Raw genomic sequence first — 22,216 nt, 5'->3', positions numbered from 1 at the left:
ATAAGGTTCTTACAGGACTTATTTCTTTTAATTTTTTTTTATAATAATAATTTTACCATTTTTAGAGGTTTTTAGGCGAGGTGAATATTTTTATAGGTTTTTTAAATATTAATTGTTATAATTTTATAAAATCTTAGGATAATAAGCTACTTTAAACAGTAAGTAGTTTTCACCATTTTTAGGATTTCAAGGTCAGATTAATATCAAATTATGACTATGTTAGACGAAAATTACATTGAAATTTTCAAGGGCAGTCGTAAGTTAACCTTACCACAAAAGCCGCAGTAGATCGAATAATTACGCAGGCGTTGCCTCACGGCACTACCATCACAGGACTACGCAGTCCCAGCATTTAGCCACAAAAGTAAGGCACGCGAACGACGATTGCATGAATAATGCAAGCCGTGAAAATACAGCAAACGGCTGATTCATTTTTTTTTAAATATTACAATTACTTTATTAGACAAAAAAAACATTACATTTTGTACTTACACTTTAAAGGTTGAAAACATACAATAGGCTACGAAACGTTGAGCTACAATATTCATTTTCGTTAACCTTACACATAATATGCTTCTATGAGCACTAGCGTTTAAATTAGGCCTAGCCTGTAACTTAGACGCTAGTTCCTTCCAGTGTCAAAAAGAAATTGGTTAAGTAGTTTGTCATTAGACATTTATTAATTTTATAGTTTATTAAACTAAATGAAGGTAGAATCTATTTAAGTTGTTGCAATGGGTTAGACTGTAGTAAGTGTGAACTTCGATCAAGATTTTTAAGTCTTGTGGATGAGAAATTTGAATACGAGATATGAATTTAGTGTTGTTATTTCGGCAAGTATGGATGGAAACTAATATTTATTGTTAAGATTTTCTATTTAAATTAAATTTTAAAATATGATCTTGGTCCCAGAATTCAATCCGGACAAAATTATGACAATTTGTCAAAGAATGTGTGCTCGTCGCAATCACGTCGTCTATAATAAGTCACTAAGTGATATTACGACTCTACGACATTATACGACATACGCATATCACGATTATTTTCATTCACGCAAAATAGCATCGGTGTACGGTCTAAATTATTGTTTACGTATATCTCACGGAGAGGCTACAAATTTAAATCCGTGGCGAGACAACTAGCAGATCGTTAGTCAAAACGTACAACATATTTCTTAAAATCGATTGGACAAACGTAGTGTTCCTTTGAAGAAAGATTCAGATCAAAGTTGAAGTCTAGAACCTCGAAAGGAAAATGAAAATATTTTAAGTGTCTCAAAGATTTTACTGGTTTTGAAAATTAGGAGTTATTTTCATTATAGGCAACCGTTAATAGAACTTGTTATTACACGTCCATAAAGTAGAAAAACGTCAATATGAATGAAGTGATAATGATAACAGTGGAATCGCTATTACTATTGACCGTTGAATAGTCGTTCATTTGTAAATCCAATTAAAGATTAACAATAATAAGGAAATGGAATGAAAATATAGATACTTATTTGTAGCTTAGGGTTCTTCAAATAAGTTTAGCGATTGGTTTTAAAGCATGTACAGAAATTAAGATAGAGCTAAGCGACAGGTTTTTACCCGTAATACGGCCTGAAAGAAGATCAAACGGTAAAACAAATAACAAAAAAAATCCAGAACTGAAGGCCTGGTAATTTGTGCACTGTCCTACTGTCTTAGGCTGTACACTTTGCCCTCTACCGCGAATTAATAAGTGGACAATACTTCAGTCAAGGGTGTTGCATTACACTGGACCTTGCAAGAGGGTACTATTAGAAAGCTGATGGTACTTGTGGTTTTAAGTGGGCAAGGGTTGCAAAGGTGATAAAAATGACCTGTAAAAATGACCCTATAGGACAACGGCACCATAAGACTGCAAAAAGAGGTATCACTATTATTATTATTTTTTGTTTGTGTTGCTTAGAGATTTAAAATAAAAAGGAAGCAAGCATTCGCAAGTTTAGGTTTTAAGGGGAAATTAGTAAACCTCCCGAAGTCTAATTTTACATACATATTGCTCCCAGCACTTAAAGTTGGCACTGCTCATAAAGAAACTTGATTTACTTCAGATGAATTGGACTCTGCAGTATGTTAACATTCAGCAGAGCCTAGTCGTTCATGGCTTTTTTTTTGGGGTCGTATTTGACTGTAATTCACTTTGGGTTTATTATATTACAAAGGATTGCGTTTTGGCACAGCATAAAACGGAATAAGTCTCAATTTAAGTAACAAATCTGAAACTTCGATGTTATGTTATGTCGACAATTTAGCTTGCAGGTTAAGACTGTTATAATTTTTATATTAAAAGTAGTATGTTTATAGTAAAATTACATATGACTTTTCTACATATATATATTCCCTGTGCATAATCAATACTTGACTTACACTAACAATAGTTTTCTTTTTATTATTGGTCTTAATAGTGGATATGAAATACTTTTATTTATGTCTGATGATAAAAATATCGTTCAACAGAATTGATAAGATATTGTAATTAAATTGAATGTAAGGAAATTATTGTATCAATTTGATCGGTTACCAATGAGTTTGTATTTGACAAATTATGTGATAAAGTAATGTCAAATTTACGTCATCTCCAGAAGTAATAGTATCCTAATAAAAGCGATGGCTGAATATAATAAGTAAGTTTTGAGTGAATTGAAATGTGTGTGTTGTGATTATAAAAGAGGTTGTGACACATGCGCACGGTCCTTTTCTTTGTACAAGTTTGAAGTTATATAGTTCACGTAAAATCAGTGAAGTAAATTATAGTGAATTAAGTCATCATTGAAGTGTTTAATTTCCTACCCTAAGAACTAAATCAACTACCGCTAACACATGTGATACTTGACATTGCCATATGAAAATCTCGTACTGTAACTAAACTGATCTATTCATTGCTTACTAAAACTTCCTCGGAATCGAAGTATTAGCAAGCACACAAGCAAAGGTGTTACGTAAGTCGCTTAACTTAAATGAGTTGCAGAGAATATCCGGCGATCAATGACACGAACCTCCCTCTCACGAACTTGATTTAAATTTCTTTACAATACCTAAAATATCGGATTTGTGACTTGCATTTGCCTATAAACTCTTGGGTTTTATAAGTATAGATAGAAACTGACAGTAATAAGCGAATAATTACGAGGCTCATTTGTAGGGGTAATTAAAGTGAACAATAATCACAATTTATGCTCTTATCGTGAACGATGGCTTCTGTACGTGTTCTGGTTAAATATATTATGTTTATTTAAGTTATATTAATACTATTGTGATTTCTATCGATACACATAGTAGTGCAGCTTAGTGTGCGATTCTCAACCCTGACGTCGTGGATTTGAACCACAGTTGGGCAGTAATGTATTTATCATATGAAACCGGCATATCTTATAAACCCGGAAGTCTTTTTCTAGGGGAGATTACACGCCTTCCTTCCGCCGTCTTTCGTAATAGAGTGTTGGTCAAAGTCAAAAATAATTTATTCATATAGGTAACGTAATGTACACTGATGAAGTCAATAAAAAAGTAATATACACTAAATACTTCAAATTTTACATTTACTGCCAGTTGTCAAATCAAGGGCGTAGAACGGAAGAGAAGAACTGGCAATAAACTCTCCGCCACTCTTTTTGATCGCCAAGTTTTTTTTTGTATTACACAACGTTTGTAAGGAGCTGCAACTATTACACCATGTTACACATGACATAATTTAAATTTGTCTCAGATTCTCAAAGATCCTGCGCCAGCAGGAGGCATGGCGAAATAGGAACACGCACTTACATTATCGTGGGATCAACACGCAAATACATAGTCGAAATAACTAACATCACCGCATACACGAATTCAAGTACAACCAGTCGCCACAAGTAGCACCGCTTCACGAGTATCACGTATGGCCAACCATCGGCCCCCTCGGCATATTTTAGGGGGAGCGACAACCCGACGTATGGACGCCACCACAGGCAATGACATTTAAGCGAGCATGACGATCCTTGAAATGTGAACTTGGCTACATAAGAAAATAATAATAATACTAAAATAATTTGATACCACATGGATCACGGTTTGTTCCCACTTTACATTCGCGGGCCCTCTCCACCTCCTTCACCAAAGGCTGATCACTCATTAATAAAAAAACTATAAAACAGACGCTTGCGAAACTTCATTCTATAAGATCTAACCATCGTGAAATTACACCGTGAACCGTAAATTCAACGTGCATTCAACTTTAAAAGCATATTTTCTAGTTTGAAACAATTTTCCTGTAATGGATCATTAACAAAGAAACAGCACGCAGTGTTCCGAGTATCATGGCTTGAAACTGCTTTGCACATGCAAACCACTCGTTTTAGACTCTTCTAGATATAGTGCTGATAGCATGGATGGCTATGTTGAAGGATTTAGCGGATTTTATTCAACATTTTCAATTCACCAAAAATTACTCATACTGTTGTATTAACTTCCAACATAAAGCATGCGTCCAATTGGACGCATGCTTTATTAAGCTATATTTGCGTTAAGAAACGTACGGGCCAATTGGCCCGTACGTTTCTTAACGTATTCTTTGTGCTTTTTATTGAAGGTGAATTTTACCATTAATAAAAATAGTCCATAAATTAATTAACCCCTTTCCCTTTAATTCCCTCAGGCAGTTGATGAAAAATATAGAAAAAACAGTAAACGTTGCCTATCAATACCCATCTCTAATCTATATGTTTAAAAAGGAATCCCTATTTGCCTTGTCACGGCATCACGCGTGAACAGCTGGACCGATTTCGCTAAATATTTGTTATATTTGTTATTGTCAGGAGAAGGTTATGATAGAAAAAGATAAGGAAATTTAGAGAAAAATTTAAGAATACTTTTCTTTAAATTTATTTTTCAGCAAATAGCGCCTTTACAATTCAAACTTTGTTCATGTAATCTTATAGCGTTTGACATAACATTGATAGAATGCGTGCCGCAAATATAGTCAAACATGATGTAAGAAAAATGAATATCGTTTAAAAAAAATACTTCGATCCGTTTTATTATATTGATAAAATACATACAAAATAATTACAGTCGCTAATTGTTTGTGGCATTAATCCGTGATAATCAATGTTTTTCACGTGGCCAGTTATATGTCGCCTGTTCCCGTTTCGGGATACCAACAAAACTATTTATATACGCGACAGAAAAACAAACAATGTTGTTTATAATTAGGCATTAGAATAATAAACACTTTGTTTCTGAAATATTTTTTAGTTATTATACCAATTCGAAATTAATATTTATAGTTAAGACAGAACAACGTCTGTCAGGTCCGCCAGTTATATCAATAATTAGAGATAGGTATTGATATACGTAACTGTGTATGAGGTTTAAGTTTCTATTTAGTTTTAGGTATTATTGTTTTCCCTTTATATATATACGTATGTAGATATGTGTGTAAAGTTTGATGTCATATTTTCTTGTATAATTTTATGCATACACGTTGTTTGAGAACTTTTAAATTAATAAATGAATTATATTGCGGTGTCGATATTAATTATATTAAAAACGTATTACAACATACAACAACAACAAAAGTATTATTACTTTTTTATCCTTCTTATCCTCTTATTATTTCTTTAGCCTCATCCAGGCTAATTGGGTGACAAACCGAGACAGTTGAGTGCTTTACTTAAAATACGGATAAATGACCTACCCGCTTTTAGCACAACACTCAAGCCCATGTTATCGAAACTAAGGTAGATCAAAATGAATACTTTGTAAATCCATTTTGCGAGCGAATAACAGGCGTATAGTTTATATTCAAAGCGGTAAAATGTTGGCACAATCTTCCTTGCTGGCAATATTTCTTCACGATGCTCTATATTGCAAATTCGATAATGCTATGAATACGGCAACTGACGTTTATTGCAGAAGTGAGCACTGTGTTGGTACTTAAATTGTTGTTTAAAGTCGTAAACTATCTTTTACTGTCTAGATTTATAGTTACTAGTTTTCTGTGGTGTTAACGTTTCTTATTCGAGTCAAGTCGAAGCTAAATAACAGACACTTATACTCACTAAGGAAGTATTAGCTAACACTGACATGATATTTGTCGTAAAATTTAGTGGAGGTGCGAAAAACTATAAGATAAATAACAATAATTATTCAGTGGCGCTACAACTGTTTATTGGTCTTAGGCTCATTATATCCGTTTTTTTAATCATGTTTATTTCAAGTTGGTAAGAGAGTAGAGAAATGCTGGTTCCATACGACGTTTTATACCGGACGAACAAGTGTTAGTTGCGTATATAAACTGTAAGTCCAATGGAGCACAGCCGGGGCTCAAACCGTGGGTCGGGAGAGTCGCAAATTTAAGCCACTAGGCCAAGTGTATTTATTGCAAAACAAGGAGAAGTTGCGTTACTTTCATGGCAGAATATAAAATGCCCAAAGAGTGGAATGGCAGTGGACCAATCACAATAAAACGAATCGCACAGTCGTTTCGTCATTCGTTTTACTATCTCTTCGTATCGTCCTACATTGTCATCTCTGCTGTCTGCTTCATCTTATTATTTTTAAATGACAACAACTTACATGAAGGGTACTCATGAATCAGGCATTATTCAAACTCAAAGTCTTATTCATATAAATAGCCATGTACACTTATGAACGCCAACAGACATGATATTTTGAATCTAAATTTACTTTTACTAGCAGTTTGCAAGAGCGGGCAAGAAGAACTGGCAAGAAACTCTCCGCCTCTCTTTTTAATCACCATGTTGCCTCACATAATTTTTTTATGACTTTGACTCATACAAGGAGAAGTGGCGTTAAACTTGGACATAGCGAAAGCCTTCGATTGGATGTGGCACAGAGCACTGCCCTCGAAGCTCCCCGATAAATTATACAATTGGATCTCTAGGTTTCTCACTGATCGAAGCATCAAGATCGTCATCGACGGAGCATGTTCCGACCCCAGCCTTCACGTTTTGTGTCCTATCTCCGAACCTGTTTTATTCTGCATATCAATGATATGTTGCAACATTCATTGCAATGCGGACGACATCACTGGGGATACTTTTTAAACTGGCCGGTTAGGTATTTCTTGGGCTATAGTCGATGAGTACCGGAACAATATTGTGTCTGAAGTCCAAACTCTTTTACGAGTTCTATTTGGAAGGGAATGCCTCCTTAGCGTCCAAAAAGCTTGGTGTGCTCAGCAAGATGTGATAGTACTTTACTCCGGGCCACCGCTTGCAACTCTATAAAGCGCAAATTCGGCCTTACATGGAGTACTGTTCTCACCTCTGGGCGGGAGCTTCCTATCAGATCCAGATCCTTCCACTTACCGTATTCAACGATGAGCAATTCGAATCGTCGACGACCAGTCACTTTCCGTACGGCTTCATCGTTTGGCGGTGCGTAGAGATGTGGGTTCACTCTATGTCTTCGACCGCATTTAACATGGATAGTGTTCAGAGAAGTAGTTCGCATTAATACATGCAGCTGAGTTTCATTATGGGAACTCCATCCGTAACAGCTCGACGTCCGTCGTTCCATTACTGAGCGTTTTCTATGGCAGTTTTTGCCGCGCACCACCGCTATGTAGAACCAGCTACCAACGTGCGCTTACATTTGATCTGTTTCAAGTATTATAATTTTGTTAACCTTTAAAAAGCAGTAATTATTAAAAACACTATTAATATTAAGCATATATGAAAGTCTTGGTTATAAACAATTTATTTAGAATTCAGATTTTACGCTTAAAATAAATATTAATATTGCGATGTAAAGGGTATTATTTGCCATAATTTATACTTTAAAAAAATATAACTATTTTATATTTTAATCTTATTAAAACTGAATGAAATAACTAAAACACAATATTTTTTATTAATAATTTTTACTCTTTAAATGTAACGACTGTGAAATTTAATAATTCTAAATTATTCCTAGCTCAACGAAGTCGTCCACAACATCTTGAATCCTGTCTCTCATTATTTTATCCACTCTTATCGTGACGTCCATTAAATCGTCATTTCCATCGTGTGTATCGTCCTCTGATATATAGAAAAACGGATAAAAATACAAAGAAAACATCAAAGCATAGTCTAAGCACTCTTTGAAACATTTGTCGAATTCTTCCTTTGGGTAAACATTTTGTACAGTCATGTCGAAATTGCTAAGGTATTCGCTGAAGGCGCTATAATAGAAATCTTTCAGGTGATGGAGGTGTTGCTTTCTGAAAGGCCTGTCGCTTGATGCGTATATAAAGTAAATAAGATCGATGATTGGATTCCCATAATATATTTGCTGGTAATCGATTGGTAGGACGTCAATGAATTTTCCATTCTGAAACAAATATATAATGGTGAAATTCAGATATTGTGTTGCATTATTATCGCCCAAGATTTTATTCGTTATTAATTACACGTTTCTATCCGGGATGTGATGGGTTTAGTTATGTTATTATTATTGTTTAATTGAGTTATAAGACGATAAATTTCATGTTGTCAATTATTCATTAAGTGTTAATTATTATGACAAGTATTAAAACAATGTCTTTTGTTTCCAGATAAGAAAAGTCAGGTAGCGAATAAATTTTGACGTGATAAAGTTAGTTTGGATTAGGTAGTACGAGTATAATGTAAAAGCGTTATTAAGAAGATATTATCAATCTGTATATGCATATACCGATTTTTGTTGAAAGATTATTTCTTTAATTAAATTTTACTTAATAGAACTATGATGAAGAACATAAAACAGTTTTTTTCAAAGCACTGTAAGACTGATTATTATTATAATTACTATTATGTTGTTATTTTATTTAACTATAATATTTATGCGTCAGAAATCATGTAAACAGCACATTAAAACAAAGATCACATTGTCGTATATCTTTTATATTAAAATTTCTAAAGAAAAAGAAACGCAAAACGAGTTGTTTAAACAAAAATTATAAAATTATTTTAAGTTAATAAATTTATGATTAAAGAAGTGATTAATGTTCTCACATAAACCAAAATATTATTTAACCTCATCTAAAATTCAATCTTATCAAAAAAGCCTTGTACTTGTTTTCGTTTTGCATTGTATTTGCTCCATTAGTGCGTTATATCGTCACCGGTTTGGAACAATACTATTTGAGCAAATTCATCAGTTGTGTTTGCTCGTCGATAATTGGATTTTCCAACAATAGTTTATTTCAATCCAATTTATCACAGTTTTTTAATTATTATTTTTGGGCCTCAAGAGAAGCAATAATTCAAATTTGAAATCTAAAAAACAACGATGTTAGACAAAATTGTTTAGAGGTGAAATGACATTAGGACTGTGTTAAAATTATTATCTTAACTATTTTAGGGAATTTATTTGGTCTCAACAGAAAATTTTCTATTTCTTGACTCGAACTGAAATTAATTTATTACAAACGTACAATTATAAACGTCAAACGAAAATATGTTAAATTGATTCCAAATTTAAATACGTGTGTGTAGTGTAACGGTAGTCCGTTCGCTAATCAATTGCGTAGGAACTGGCAAGATCTCTACGCCACTCTTTTTAATCGTTTTGAGTAACATAAATTGTTTGAAGTGGCGAAAATCAATCCAAAAAGCTTTATTGGTTAACTTACGATTAACGAGAGTTTTAAATTATCACTGAATAAGTGATAATTCTGTTACTGGTCTGCGAGTATCGAGCAACCAATCACCTATCTATCACTAATCTATTTTGTAGCCTCATGTTTGTAGCTAACAAAAACTTCCATGCATTAAGAAAAATCACATTTTTTCCTTTGAAAAAGCTATGAAAAGAATCTTAAGACGTCGTCAACTCGCAAACAAGTCAAAGTTGGGGTTATAAAAGTATTGTTTTGCAATGAAAACTTCTGAAGCGTTCACTGAACTCAGAGAAAAAGTTGGGTCGTCACTACGCCACTGATTACATGTCCTGATGATATCTTGAGAAATTTTTGTGACAAAAGACAACTCATAAATGGTCATCCTTTTCCGAATCTTTTATATTATTTGAGTAATTTTTAACATCTTCTAATGCGTTATGCTGTATGGAGTCCTGATTTATATGAATGAAACTTACTGTTAATTAACGTCTTCCAAATAAAACCCTAAAGACGGATCCGAATTTTGATGTAGTTCTTTTAAAATGCACAGCGCTGCGCTGTCGCAAACTTTACGTGTTACGAAAACCTAATATTTAGTTTGAAATCACTAATGAAGTGAAGTAGTAAGCTTACTGATTGAAATACTTTTCGCAGTAGCCTGATCAAAAAAAACACTGTTAAAATCTTATACCTTAACCAATATATATAATAATAAGCAAAAAATAACTAATAAAATGTAAAATTGTGTTAACCTTTTATTTTTTTGTAACATGTATGTTTACTATAATTGTCATATATACTGTAGATATAGCATTATATATAATGTGGTAAACCTTAATACATAAATAAATTCGAACTTCGAGCTTCATAGAAATCTTGTCTGCAAATTCAGTAGGTATATTAACGAACTTACCTCTTCCTTAATCATAACATTATTCATTTTATAATCTCCATGACATAAGCATTTGATAGAACAACTTCCACCTGTCATATACTGTGGATACTTAACTGAGGAAAGTGTAATAAACTGCCTGACTCGTTCTTTATCGCTTTCTTTTAACTGAGCAATAGACACTTCACACATTTTCTTAACTAATACGTTCCAGTATTCGTCATAAACAAACGATTGTTTAATGGTCCTTATTTTACTCTCAAAGTATTCAGGTCTTTGTTTCTCCAAAACAAATGACAAGGCATGGAATTTTGCAAGTTCCCTTAAAGACATTTCTCCAAAGTCAAGCGTAGTCAGGTCAAATCTGTCTTTCTGTTTATAACCTCGTTTTATTATATTTTCCAAAATGATTGCGTTTACATTTGTCTCTTTGTAACTTTTGGGGAATTTAAATTCAATATCCGATGGGATTTTGCTATATTTTTGAATTTCTCTATAAATATCACTAAGTTCATTGTAAATAAATGCTTCCTTTTCATAAACTTCCGCTATAGAATACACTTTAAAGTCTTCGTTATTTATAATTTTTTTAACAAATATATTTGTTTCTTTATCAGCGCTTGTCACATCAATCTCAAATAATTCACCCATAAAGTTATTACCGCAAGTAGAAATATTCCTCACATAAACATCGTATTTGGCATGTCTTTCCGCTTCAATAACGTTGTTTATACACTGTTTTACGTTTGTAGGCAGGTCGTCCAAAGTTTTCTTTTTATTTTCCATAATTTGGAACACACAATCTTTTTGACACTGTTTACTTTGAATTAATTATTATCAAACTTATTTTAACACTCGTGGCAACGGTAATGTAGGTAAATATTTATCAGGAATATCTCTGATAAACGAGTACGCCACGCCAATCACGTGGGAAACAACTGACGCGCGTCACTAACCTCTGTTTAACTGATAATTTTAAGTTATCGTAAAATAACACGTATGGCTAAGAAAATAAAATGTAGTTTCCAACGCCATTTTAGTTCTTGTTGTTCATATGCACAGATTACTACAAACAGGTTCTGACTGCATATTTGACATGAGCTAGAGTTGGAATACAAACATTCCGTTAACATGAAATTTTGTTGCGGATTTCAATTTTAATTTTACGTATATGATATAACTGAGTGCGATTCTTGAATTAAGTCGTTTTCGACAAAACTGATTGTTTTCTTATATTTTATTAAAAAATAAATAAATACTATTGTTATATTAAGGAAGTAATACTAGAAAATAACAGTGGCGCTACAATCCTTGCTCATGGCCTCAGATGTTTGATTAGCGATAATTTTTTTCTTGATAGGCCAGCCCTCTGTGTCTGACATTTGAATATTTAGGTCTAATACCAGGTTCTTCACTTTGTTTTTACCATACGAGCGAGCGTACGAGTTAATTACTTACAAAGAAGCCAAAGTCCATTGCTGGTTAGGCGGGGTTCGAAACTTCGACCTCAGAGACGAGTGTCCGACGGTCAAGGGGCTAGGCCAACACTGCTGTTCAGCCTAGCAGCACTGTGATAGTATTAGCAAGTACTGATAGTTTAGTGGTTTTATGCAAGAAAATAATAGTTATTACATGTTATTCAACAATCAATTCTCACCCTAAGTTTGAATACATGAAATGCATTGCATGATTTTTCATCGTACTTTAATAGACAGATGGATAATTCAGAAACTATATACTATAGCGCATAGCATATTATGCGCTAGGAATATAGTTTCTGTTAGGCTTCCCTAAGTCAGATCCAATGTTGGTTCAAATCATTTGTTTATATAGAATGTACGCTTTTTTTTAGTAATTTTGTGTTTACGTTTGAATCAAAATTATTCTTTCAAAAGACGTATCTTCAGTCATCTGTATAAATATATTAAAACAAATTAAATTTTTTGGGAGTGGTAAAGGATGAGTATTACACAAAGCAAACGTCGTAAAATCTATTAGACAGTGTTACCTCGGGGCGTGGAGTATTGAATTGCTTTGCCCTTTGTGTACCTGCGGTACCGTGTTTACGTATTTAGCAACGATCGAAATACAATACGTGTTTTTTTAGCAAATCTCCTGGGGTTCAACAATTCCGACTAAAGATATAAGATCAAGATTTATTTTGCTACGGTCTGTTGTAATAAAAAGTATGCTGCAAGTATGCTTCTCGGCTTTTTCATTTCAGTGGCTTCTGAGAAGCAAGAAGTTCATTTTTTAAACTTAGCTTCTTGATAACTGATCATGTCAATGACATTTCGTTAAATCATTTACAGTTTACCGGTATTTTTATCGCCTACCTTCTGATTTCATGAAATTGCAAAGGGTCCCACCCCTTTACTTCCGACAGAACTTTATCGTGAACAGAACTTATATAACGAAATCCATGATAAAATATTTTGATCTTTATTTGATTATGTCTAGCTAGTTTTAGTTAAGCGTGAGCTAAAGTTTTTAAATAAAATCACGGCTTATTTATCAAATATATATTTCTGTATCATAAGCTATTAGTTCTTATTATATTTTTGATTTTTGAATCGTTTATACTCGTCATATAAACCCGCCATCCTTTCTGGAAAACTTTTATCAACACAAATGTCTTGTTTTAACAGATCAGAGCCGGGTTCTAGCACAATAGATTCAGAATAAAATATCGGTATAAAAACAAATGAACAAAAAAATCCAAAGTCTCGCATAAATTCATAATCTTTCTCAAAAACTTTTGTAGGAAAGACGTCTTCTATATCTATGTCGTAATGCTTTAGAGAATCCTTCATCGTATCACGATATAGATCTTTTAGATCTCTTTCATGGTTTTCTCTGAATTGTGTGTGACCGGAAGTGTACATAAAGTAAATTATATCTGTGACAGGAGGACCGTAGAATATTAGTTGGTAGTCAATTGCTAGAACTTCTGTTGTTTCTCCGTCCTAAAAGTACAATGTAATATATTAGGGCTTATTGTCAATACCATTTAGTGCCTCAGTGCTTTTTGTTTTTTGAATTTATTAATTTGACTCTAAGTAAAATAATTACTGATACAGATGTGATATAAGCTGATAAGGTCCTTTAAAAATGTCTATGCATCACTCAGAAATTTCATAAACGTTATTTAATGGATATAAACGAAAAAATTTATACAATTTAATTAAACATAATGCATACGTGTTATATAGTAAATTCGCGATTATATCCATTGAACAAGTTGTATATAAATGGAAAATCCATTGTTCCCGCGAAACTTAAATGTGTCTTCCCCAATAGAATGTTGATGATTTCTGTGATGTCTGTAGTAAAAAATCCCTAAAATTAGCACATTCGTGACAGTTATAGCTAATACGGTTAAAAACTTCTAGATCACACTTACTTCTTCTTTACCCAGTATGTTGTTCAGTCTATAATCGCCGTGGCAAAGACAATTTGCAGAAGTAACAGCTTCATTTAAATACTTAAAAAAAGTATCAATTAGACCAGGTAAGTCGTTCATAATTTCTTTTCTAATATCTTCATCATAGTGACTGATTGCCGCTTTAGTAGATTTAGTGCAAATTTCAATATATTTATCATTTAAATGTAATACAGATTTTAAGTTTCGTATTTTCTTTTCAAAGTATTCCGGCATCTTCTTCTGTATAACAAAACTTAGTGAATGAAATCTTGCGATCTGCTGAATTGATAACTGAGCAAATTTAAGATCTGTGATCTCCTTCCGGCATGGTGTTTTAAATCCTTGCTTGGCCAGATTTTCCATAATAATTGCTTCCACACCGGATTCCGGCCAACATTTAACATTTCTGAATCTTTCATTTGATGGGATGTTAGCTTCATTTTGTAGCTTATCCAAAATAACCGAAACATCTGTATAGAAGAAGACTTCTTTCAAGTAAGCGTCCTCAATATCGATAAAACCGTATAAATTGTCAGCACATACAGTTTGTTTTACAAACAAATTTATTTTCTTTTTACCATTTGGAGCCTCATCTAAGATATCAATTTCATATAAGTTCGCTAAATAATTGCCACCGTCAGGTTCAAGAGCTCTTATTTTCACTTTGTATTTTGTGAACTCAACATCTTCTATAATTTTTTTTATAGCATTTTTAACGCAAGAGTAGAGGTTGTCTTCAGGTTTGTTAGTTATTTTATTCTGACCGTTAAATTTTTCAACATTGTATGTTAGTTCTTCAACTTGCATTTTGACTTATCAAAGATACAACCAGAAATTATTTAACCATAAGGTGCAACTGAATATATATGTAATATTCAGAGATAACTCGTGGTTTACATTGTTTTACTAAATATTTGTTTAATTCATTATCTCACACAATGTTGAATATATACTTAATTGTTAATTTGAAGAGGGCTTTCCATCTACTTTTTCAAAAACAACTATTTATCTAGTAGATAAAAAATCTTTGTTAGTACTAATTAGTAAAATTTTATTCTATCAACACTTTTTTATAGGTACATTATTTGTTGGTATACAATACCTTGCAAGACTTTCTAAAGTTTGAAAATCATCCGCGAATTCATTGACTGTTTTTCAATCACGCATTGCATATACTAGGACTAACATTTTCTTTTATATTAAATTAGTAAGTACAGTAATGTAGTAAAGTAATTGACACTTGCTGGTGATGGTAAACATAGTGGAAACCAGCATTGTCTCCCAATACAGTAGAAAACCCGTGTTAGGCACAGAAGGCTGGTCACTTAATGTTACCTGAGACCAAGACCCATATGATGGATTATTATTATTAGTCGTAAGTCATAACTCTAATATTTCATAGAAGAAATATTTGTAGTTTTGTATGTTTGTAACGATTATCTCTAAAGGGGCGAATTAAAAAATCCTTTCACCAATAAAATGCCACAGGATACCAGAGTAATAGTTCACTGCGTGAACACGGGACAATACGCTAGTTTTTAAATAAATTCGATGGTGGTAATGAGATAACTATATTTATATAATTTTATTTTGCTAGCTCAATATCTTAGATACATAAAATTGCACAACTATATATATTTATTTACTTTTGTTTGTAAATAGAACATCATTGTCATTGTGATATGACAATTTGATTTATCATTTATCTTGTTCACACGAATCTTTATAACCTACAAATATTTTGTAGGTATATTGGCTTCCTACACCGCGAACATTGTTGCCAGCCATTAATGTAATATTATTAGGACTGTCTGTAATTTGAACACTAAATCAGATGTCTTTTCATAATCATAATCTTACCTGATTCCGAGTATTGTTACATCTGTGTATCATTGTAATTAAAGTGGTTAGTAATAAATTACATTATTAATTATTAGACATTATGCATAGCCCTAGTAATTTTAAGTACAATTGGTTCTACGGTGTCAGAATGTGCACACTGTGTGTAATGAAGACCGTGGAACACTTTAGCATAACTTACTTAGAATTTAGCTATAATCGAGACATGTGACACCAAACGTGCGCAGCATCGACCTGTCACGCTTTGTTATTATATTACCAGTTTTATTTTAATTACTTTAATTTTTATAGAACTTGATTTTTTTTGAGACCTCCCGCGGCAACCAACATAATTAAAGTATATATTGCTTAATATGGCATGGAGCAGTCAAATTTCTACGTCACTCAATGATAATTATTTTTTGATTTTTATTTTTATATTTTAATTCGAGTAGGTGCCTTTTATATGACACACATATTTGGGTCCTTGACATGTCTGCCAGACCGTACGAGAAATATGTATACACTTAGGAATAATCTTATGTTACACTGCTACGGTCGAAAGTGCAACCTAAGAATTGTATATATATTATATTTAATTAATTTACTGGGTCTAACATCAAACAACTCAAAATCACATATAGGATTAAATTTCCTGCTAATAACACTACCTTTAAAATCCTTTTACAATATCTGTTCATAATCTGGTATTTGTAGTTATTACCCGCAAACTTTTCACTTATAATCAAAATGCCAAAGTGTTCATTATAAAAGAAATGTTTCTGAACATATTATAATTTTTTTTTGTTCCCAACCAGGGTGAAATAAAATAGTACATTCGCTAAGAGACAATAGACTTGTTTCATCTATAAAGTGGGCTCCGATCACACCGATACGAACGGATGTTTTTTGGGATAAAATAGAATAGTACTTTGTACATCAATGAGAGAGAATTACCGATTCCAACGGAGGCGGTGCAAGTGTGGCTAATACACCCAATGTTTGGAAAGCACTTTCTTATCTGTGTTACACCTTTAAGAAAAAAAAAGAATCTCGATCAAGATACAAATAATTGATTATTTAAAAGTTGGTGGCCAGTATCATTGAGCATTTGTAAATAAAACCTTTTTTGTCCTAAGAAAAAAAGCAAAAATCACGTTAAAAAATTATTTTCAAACAATTTTAAACCCTATCTCGGCGGTGATGAAGTCTTCATCATTACCAAAGAGACTATGAATGATATCGAAGAAAGTACGTTATTACTTGTCTCTATAACAGTATAGTACTATACTATACTTAGTGGTAATTGGCGTAATTGTTTAGTGTGGTGAACTCCTAAATAAGGGATTTGGAAAACAACTACTAATATTGAGTGTCGTAATGAATCTTATTTGAATTCGTCTTGTAACTTTATGGACAAAGTTAGGTTTACTTTTTTAATATGTTCCACAAGATCAAAATGATTATGGTGTTAATTTTAAAATGTCAGAATTCATCCTGTGCTTCCGAATAGTCATATTTTTTATATGGGACAAATATAACAGACGAATCGTTGTATTACTATTGAAGTATCGAAAGTTAGATGATCAAGATCGGCTCACAGATGAAGCAGCATTCTTCCCTTACGTCAACAGTTATCCATTCAGATAATTAAAAGTTATTTTATTACGTCTCTTATAGACAAATAGTCAGTCCCACTATTTTTATTAAACGTCAAATTTATCAGTAAAAGTATTTATGTTGCTCAATAACATTGTCTTATTATTTACATTTGATTTACCAAATTATCTTGTTTGACGTGTAACACAATGTTTGACATTAAATATAAACTAGATATTATCGTGCAAAATATATTTCCAGAGTATTTATTTGTACTATTGTAATATGATTCACTATTCATTCTTACGTTGGACCTGTGACTACGGAGGTCTTAAGGAACAGGGACATCTATAATAAGAGCGTTTGAATATTGAAATATTTTTTTAAAACAAAAGAAACCATTAATGGTCACGACGTTTTTTCATCGAGACATTACGGTGTGGCAGAGGACCGCCTCGCATCGCTACCTCGACCTTGGTCGGATCGACCGCGGCCGCTCGCAAACGTTAGGGGACATTTCGCTCTTACCCGATACAAAACCGTGCCGTAACCGTTTAATACAAATTGTTTCAACTAAATTGAATCTAAGGCTCATAAAACTTAAGACTCTTATATAATTGATATTTCAATTTGTTAGAATGTTTTATTTCACTAAGTGACAAGGTTGAGGCAGGCAGCTCCCCTATATTTCGAGGCTTAGAACGCTTGTTTGATTGAAAGCTTAAAAATTACATGACTGACAATGAATAAATAGTCAGTCATGTAACTTACCAATAAGTGACTCCATTTATTTGAGATTTGACTGCTTTATTAAAGGCCGGTAACGCACTCGCGAGCCCTCTATCACTGTGAGTGTCCATGGGCTGTATATATGAGCATCTGTACATCAGGTAAGCCCGTTTGCCCTCTGTTGTATAAAAAAAAATATTTGAGCGACATATGTGTAACTTTTTATATAGATAATGCGTAGAAAATTATAGTCTTAACTGTATTTACCCTGTGGTCACACTTTATATAACACAAAACCTTTTTTTTATTTCAAAAGTTTGAGTACAATTGTGTTAATTAAACACAAGTCCAGTAAAATGAGATGAATTTTTATACCGCTTTAACTGACTTCATAAACTCGTTTATGACGTTTAAATTATTTTAAACCTATGAGTAGAATTGAATACTTTATTATAATAAACAAACTTGGACATTTAATTCAGTCTGTGCGATCAAAGATGTATGTCTTGGATTAAAATCGATTTGTATAAAGGTCAGAGCCAGGCCAGCCAGCGTTGAACAGTCAATTAGCTCCCATTCGGAGAACTTGTTACCATATTCTATGGTTCCGTGACTTGTCATTGCTTAAGGCAGTATTATAGAGCATATATGGATTGTTCACAGTCTGGTATTAGAACTTTAAGCTACATTTTGTCGTATGAAAAGTACGTACAATATTGCATCGTAAAAAATAAATAAAAAGAAATATGTTTCATAAGGACTAGTTGCCTTTAATTTTATTTAGTAACACTGTGACCAAAATATTTTTATTTATTTGCAGCAATGTAGCGTGCGTAAGTTCGAAATCGAATTGATGATCATAAAATATAATTTAAGAAATTTCTTTACATATGAAGAGTTCAATCGCTTCCTTGACTAGATACGCAAATGCCTCGTATCATCACCGTGCGAGCAAATTTCATCCGCATCACCTTGATGGATGAAAGTCTACCATCTTCTGCTTCACTAGGTATTCATTTAAAAACTACCGAACTGTGTAATCGACTCCTGGTTGAGGTATTACCTTGGATAAACGACCTCAAATTGTTAATTGTTTAAAAAGAGAGCATACTCCTCTCTAAAAGACCGGCAACGCACCCTCTAAAACGGGTATTTATGGGCGTCCCGCCTATTAAAAAAACAATAACTGTATCGGGTTGGTAATCACTGAAGACCGTCATCGTCTTCTTGTCGCAAAAGCAATCAATGGGATATACCTAACACCTGTCTTCATACAGACATGCAGAGGATATCTGGTTAGGTGCCCGAACATTCTAAATAATCTTTAATATTGTAAAAAACAAAATCCGAGGCGTAGTGATACATCTCCGAGTATTAATCAATCAGCCTTCGCAAACATGTTTTCCATACAGCCTTCAAAAATATTTTCTACGATAGATACTAAAAGATTACTTTTGCGCTCGGCGGAGGCCGTGTTTAAATGTTTGAGCCTCACAAAATACTTGTTTTGCCTTGCGATTCTTCAATACTTATTCATTAAGACGTATGAAGAATTTCTTTGATTTTCATTTATTTTTCACATAATTATTCTACAGAGATTCACGCTTTGCCTGTTCACAAGAAGCACTAAATATTATGTTCACATTCAAAACCGACTCTAAAAGGCCTCAAAGAAAAGTCGTAAATTCAAACCCCGATCAATAAATTTTCTTGCCATGTTCGCATTTAAAACTCACTCGTATTGTTAATCCCCGGAATATTCGCCGTATTGATACAAATCAAATTAAATTCAAAACCATTTATTCATATAGGTGTGTACTAATGTACACATATGAACGTCAAAAACAGAAATGTATTTGAAATGCTTCTAATTTTACATTTACTGCCAGTTCTCAAATCAAGGGCGTAGAACGGAAGAGAAGAACTGGCAATAAACTCTCCGCCACTCTTTTTGATCGCCAAGTTTTTGTTTTTCACAACGTTTGTAAGGAGCTGCTACCATTACACCATGTTCCACATGTCATCTTACTTGTCAGGCACAGAAGCATGGTCACCAACATGCTTATTAAAAAACTATCACGTAACAGAAGCAGAAATCATAAACTAGGGTTACAGCGCCAATTTATTTTTTCCGTTGATCAATATTTCATAAAGCCTTAAAATTCTATTTATTTATAAATTTAATTTCCGTGCACAACGCTTCATCATAGAGTAATACGCCCAAATGACTGCAATATAAACAGTTAATATCGACGAAAGTAGATACCGATTTAATAGCGTGAAAATTAAGTAAAATTTTCAGTAAGTTATTCCAGTGACTATGAAGAATTGAATGTGTGTGAGTAGTATTTATCTGATCCTTTTCAAAATTCCGATCCAATTTCCAAACCAATAAAACAAATCTAATAACGCACTTCCTAACTTTTTTGCATGGCTGACGCACAAACCGTGCAGGCCAAGAAAGGGGAAAAAAGACGTTGTCACGTTAAAACAATGCAGGATAAATGTTTTAATTCAAAACCAGAAAAAGGATGAGTTTTCACATTTGGATAAACTCAAAAAATGCGAAAGCTACAAAAACCTGATAACCAATTTATAAAAAAAATCTCGATATAGATTCAAACACACGTTAACAATTAATTAATACAAATTAATAGAATGTATGCTTTTAACGGGAATTAATTAACACCGGCGGATTAAACAACTAGATTAAAGATATTTCTGTTTAAAACGTTAACATAAACGTTATATAATGTTGAAAATAATTTACTAATTAAGAATGAAAAGCGAAATCTGATTTAATTCGATTCGTATAAGTCAAAGCTTACTAGTTTTTCTTCTTTTTGCCGTTTCGCTTAATGAAATGAAATTAATTAAAAGCAAACTATACTTGGAAAAGGCATTCTCAAAAGGAATTAGATAGATTTGCTAGTTAGACCACCATGTCTGCAATACATGGTCTACCCAATCAGATATTAGACAGCCTAACGCTAACCGACACAAACAGTAAATTGAAAAACTACTTTTATATGCAATTGTCGCGCTCCTAAACAAGACTGCTATGGTTACATTAATACACACCACAGCGGTTTCCTAATGTAACATATTGTGATTATATTATTTTGTTAAATAAAGAAATATAAAATAAAAAAAAAAGTATTGGAGCTGTAATTGTCCTGTACTTGGCTTTTAATTTAACATTTTTTTTATTTCAGGCAATTATGGCCGTGCAATAAGAATCATGAACTCAAAGCGTTCCATCCAACCCAAATACAATATGAACCGTTGTCCAATACACATTCTATTACCAATTCTGACCATCATTCTCCCTTATATATCCACACTAAACCTTCCTAGTGGAGACCCTGCGCCAGGGAGGTCGCCAGGGCCCCCCTTTTCTGAGATCGAGGATTATGATGAAACAACAACCAGTGAAGTGACCACAGTGCAGGTGATAACTGACGCGTGTGAGTACGCCCGGATTTCGAGTGAAAGTGAGCAGATAGTGACACTGAGTGAGACAGAAAGTGATGTGAAATTGACAGTTAGCCACCCCGTCTTTGATACTGCAGAGCTGGTCCGTGGAGTTGTTTACGATGGTAAGTTTTTTCTTTAATACTGCAGTATTAAAATTAGTTTTATTTTTGCATAACTATTTTTTTAACAACTTAATTTTTTTTTTAAAGATGTCATTAAATATTAATGTATTGATATTGCCGTTTATATGTTGTTTTAATAAGAAAGCGGTAGTTAAATAGGTATCTTCTGGACAGGTGCCAATCAATAGGCCGCATCTTACTTAGCGGACAAACGTCTGTCAAGTTATTTAAAAAAATGTCCGCGTGTAGTAGTGTACATACCGAAGAAGTGAAACTTCTTTATAACCTTATTTTTCCTAAAAATTACCTACTATATGCAACTTTACAGAAATTGGTTAAATAAAGTTAAATTAGATAAAGTTTAACAAAAGGCTTTTATTATCATAGACATGAATACAATTATTTCATTTTACCTATAATGTTTAATCAGTTGCCATCTAAAATTCGCAACATTAGCGTGTTTGACAGATTCAAGGGAGCATTAAAAATACATGTCAGAGTGACTCTAGTGGACCAAAATTGGGACGT

The 22,216-nt window shown here is 33.0% G+C and overlaps 3 protein-coding genes across 3 annotated transcripts in view; 1 reads left to right on the top strand and 2 right to left on the bottom strand.

Annotated features, from left to right (window-relative positions):
* Positions 1 to 22,216, top strand: part of LOC123714963 — a 175,332-nt gene that overhangs the window by 14,268 nt on the left and 138,848 nt on the right. Inside the window, exon 2 of the mRNA XM_045669677.1 lies at positions 21,305 to 21,688. Coding sequence (XP_045525633.1) covers positions 21,331 to 21,688 — 358 coding nt within the window. The 5' untranslated portion in view covers positions 21,305 to 21,330. The remainder of the gene's footprint in view (positions 1 to 21,304; positions 21,689 to 22,216) is intronic.
* On the bottom strand, positions 7,881 to 11,422 carry LOC123714965. The gene is made up of 2 exons (XM_045669679.1): positions 10,520 to 11,422; positions 7,881 to 8,336 (listed from the first exon to the last, which is right to left on the bottom strand). The coding sequence occupies exons 1-2, from the start codon at positions 11,282 to 11,284 to the stop codon at positions 7,926 to 7,928; spliced, it is 1,176 nt and encodes a 391-aa protein (XP_045525635.1). The 5' UTR covers positions 11,285 to 11,422; the 3' UTR covers positions 7,881 to 7,925.
* On the bottom strand, positions 13,006 to 14,751 carry LOC123714964. Its single transcript, XM_045669678.1, has 2 exons — positions 13,902 to 14,751; positions 13,006 to 13,464 (listed from the first exon to the last, which is right to left on the bottom strand). The coding sequence occupies exons 1-2, from the start codon at positions 14,727 to 14,729 to the stop codon at positions 13,042 to 13,044; spliced, it is 1,251 nt and encodes a 416-aa protein (XP_045525634.1). The 5' UTR covers positions 14,730 to 14,751; the 3' UTR covers positions 13,006 to 13,041.

Source organism: Pieris brassicae, chromosome 10 (genome assembly GCF_905147105.1).
Source record: "Pieris brassicae chromosome 10, ilPieBrab1.1, whole genome shotgun sequence".
In the NCBI taxonomy this organism is placed as follows: Eukaryota; Metazoa; Arthropoda; class Insecta; order Lepidoptera; family Pieridae; genus Pieris; species Pieris brassicae.
This window is presented reverse-complemented; position numbering and strand designations above follow the sequence as displayed.

Bases quoted from the DNA above. Each gene is read 5' to 3' on its own strand.
- LOC123714965 (XM_045669679.1), bottom strand. From the start codon at position 11,284: ATGGAAAATAAAAAGAAAACTTTGGACGACCTGCCTACAAACGTAAAA. The intron at 8,337-10,519 runs GTAAGTTCGTTA...TATTTGTTTCAG, and splicing joins ATGTTATGATTAAGGAAGAG to AATGGAAAATTCATTGACGT.
- LOC123714964 (XM_045669678.1), bottom strand. From the start codon at position 14,729: ATGCAAGTTGAAGAACTAACATACAATGTTGAAAAATTTAACGGTCAG. The intron at 13,465-13,901 runs GTAAGTGTGATC...TTGTACTTTTAG, and splicing joins ACATACTGGGTAAAGAAGAA to GACGGAGAAACAACAGAAGT.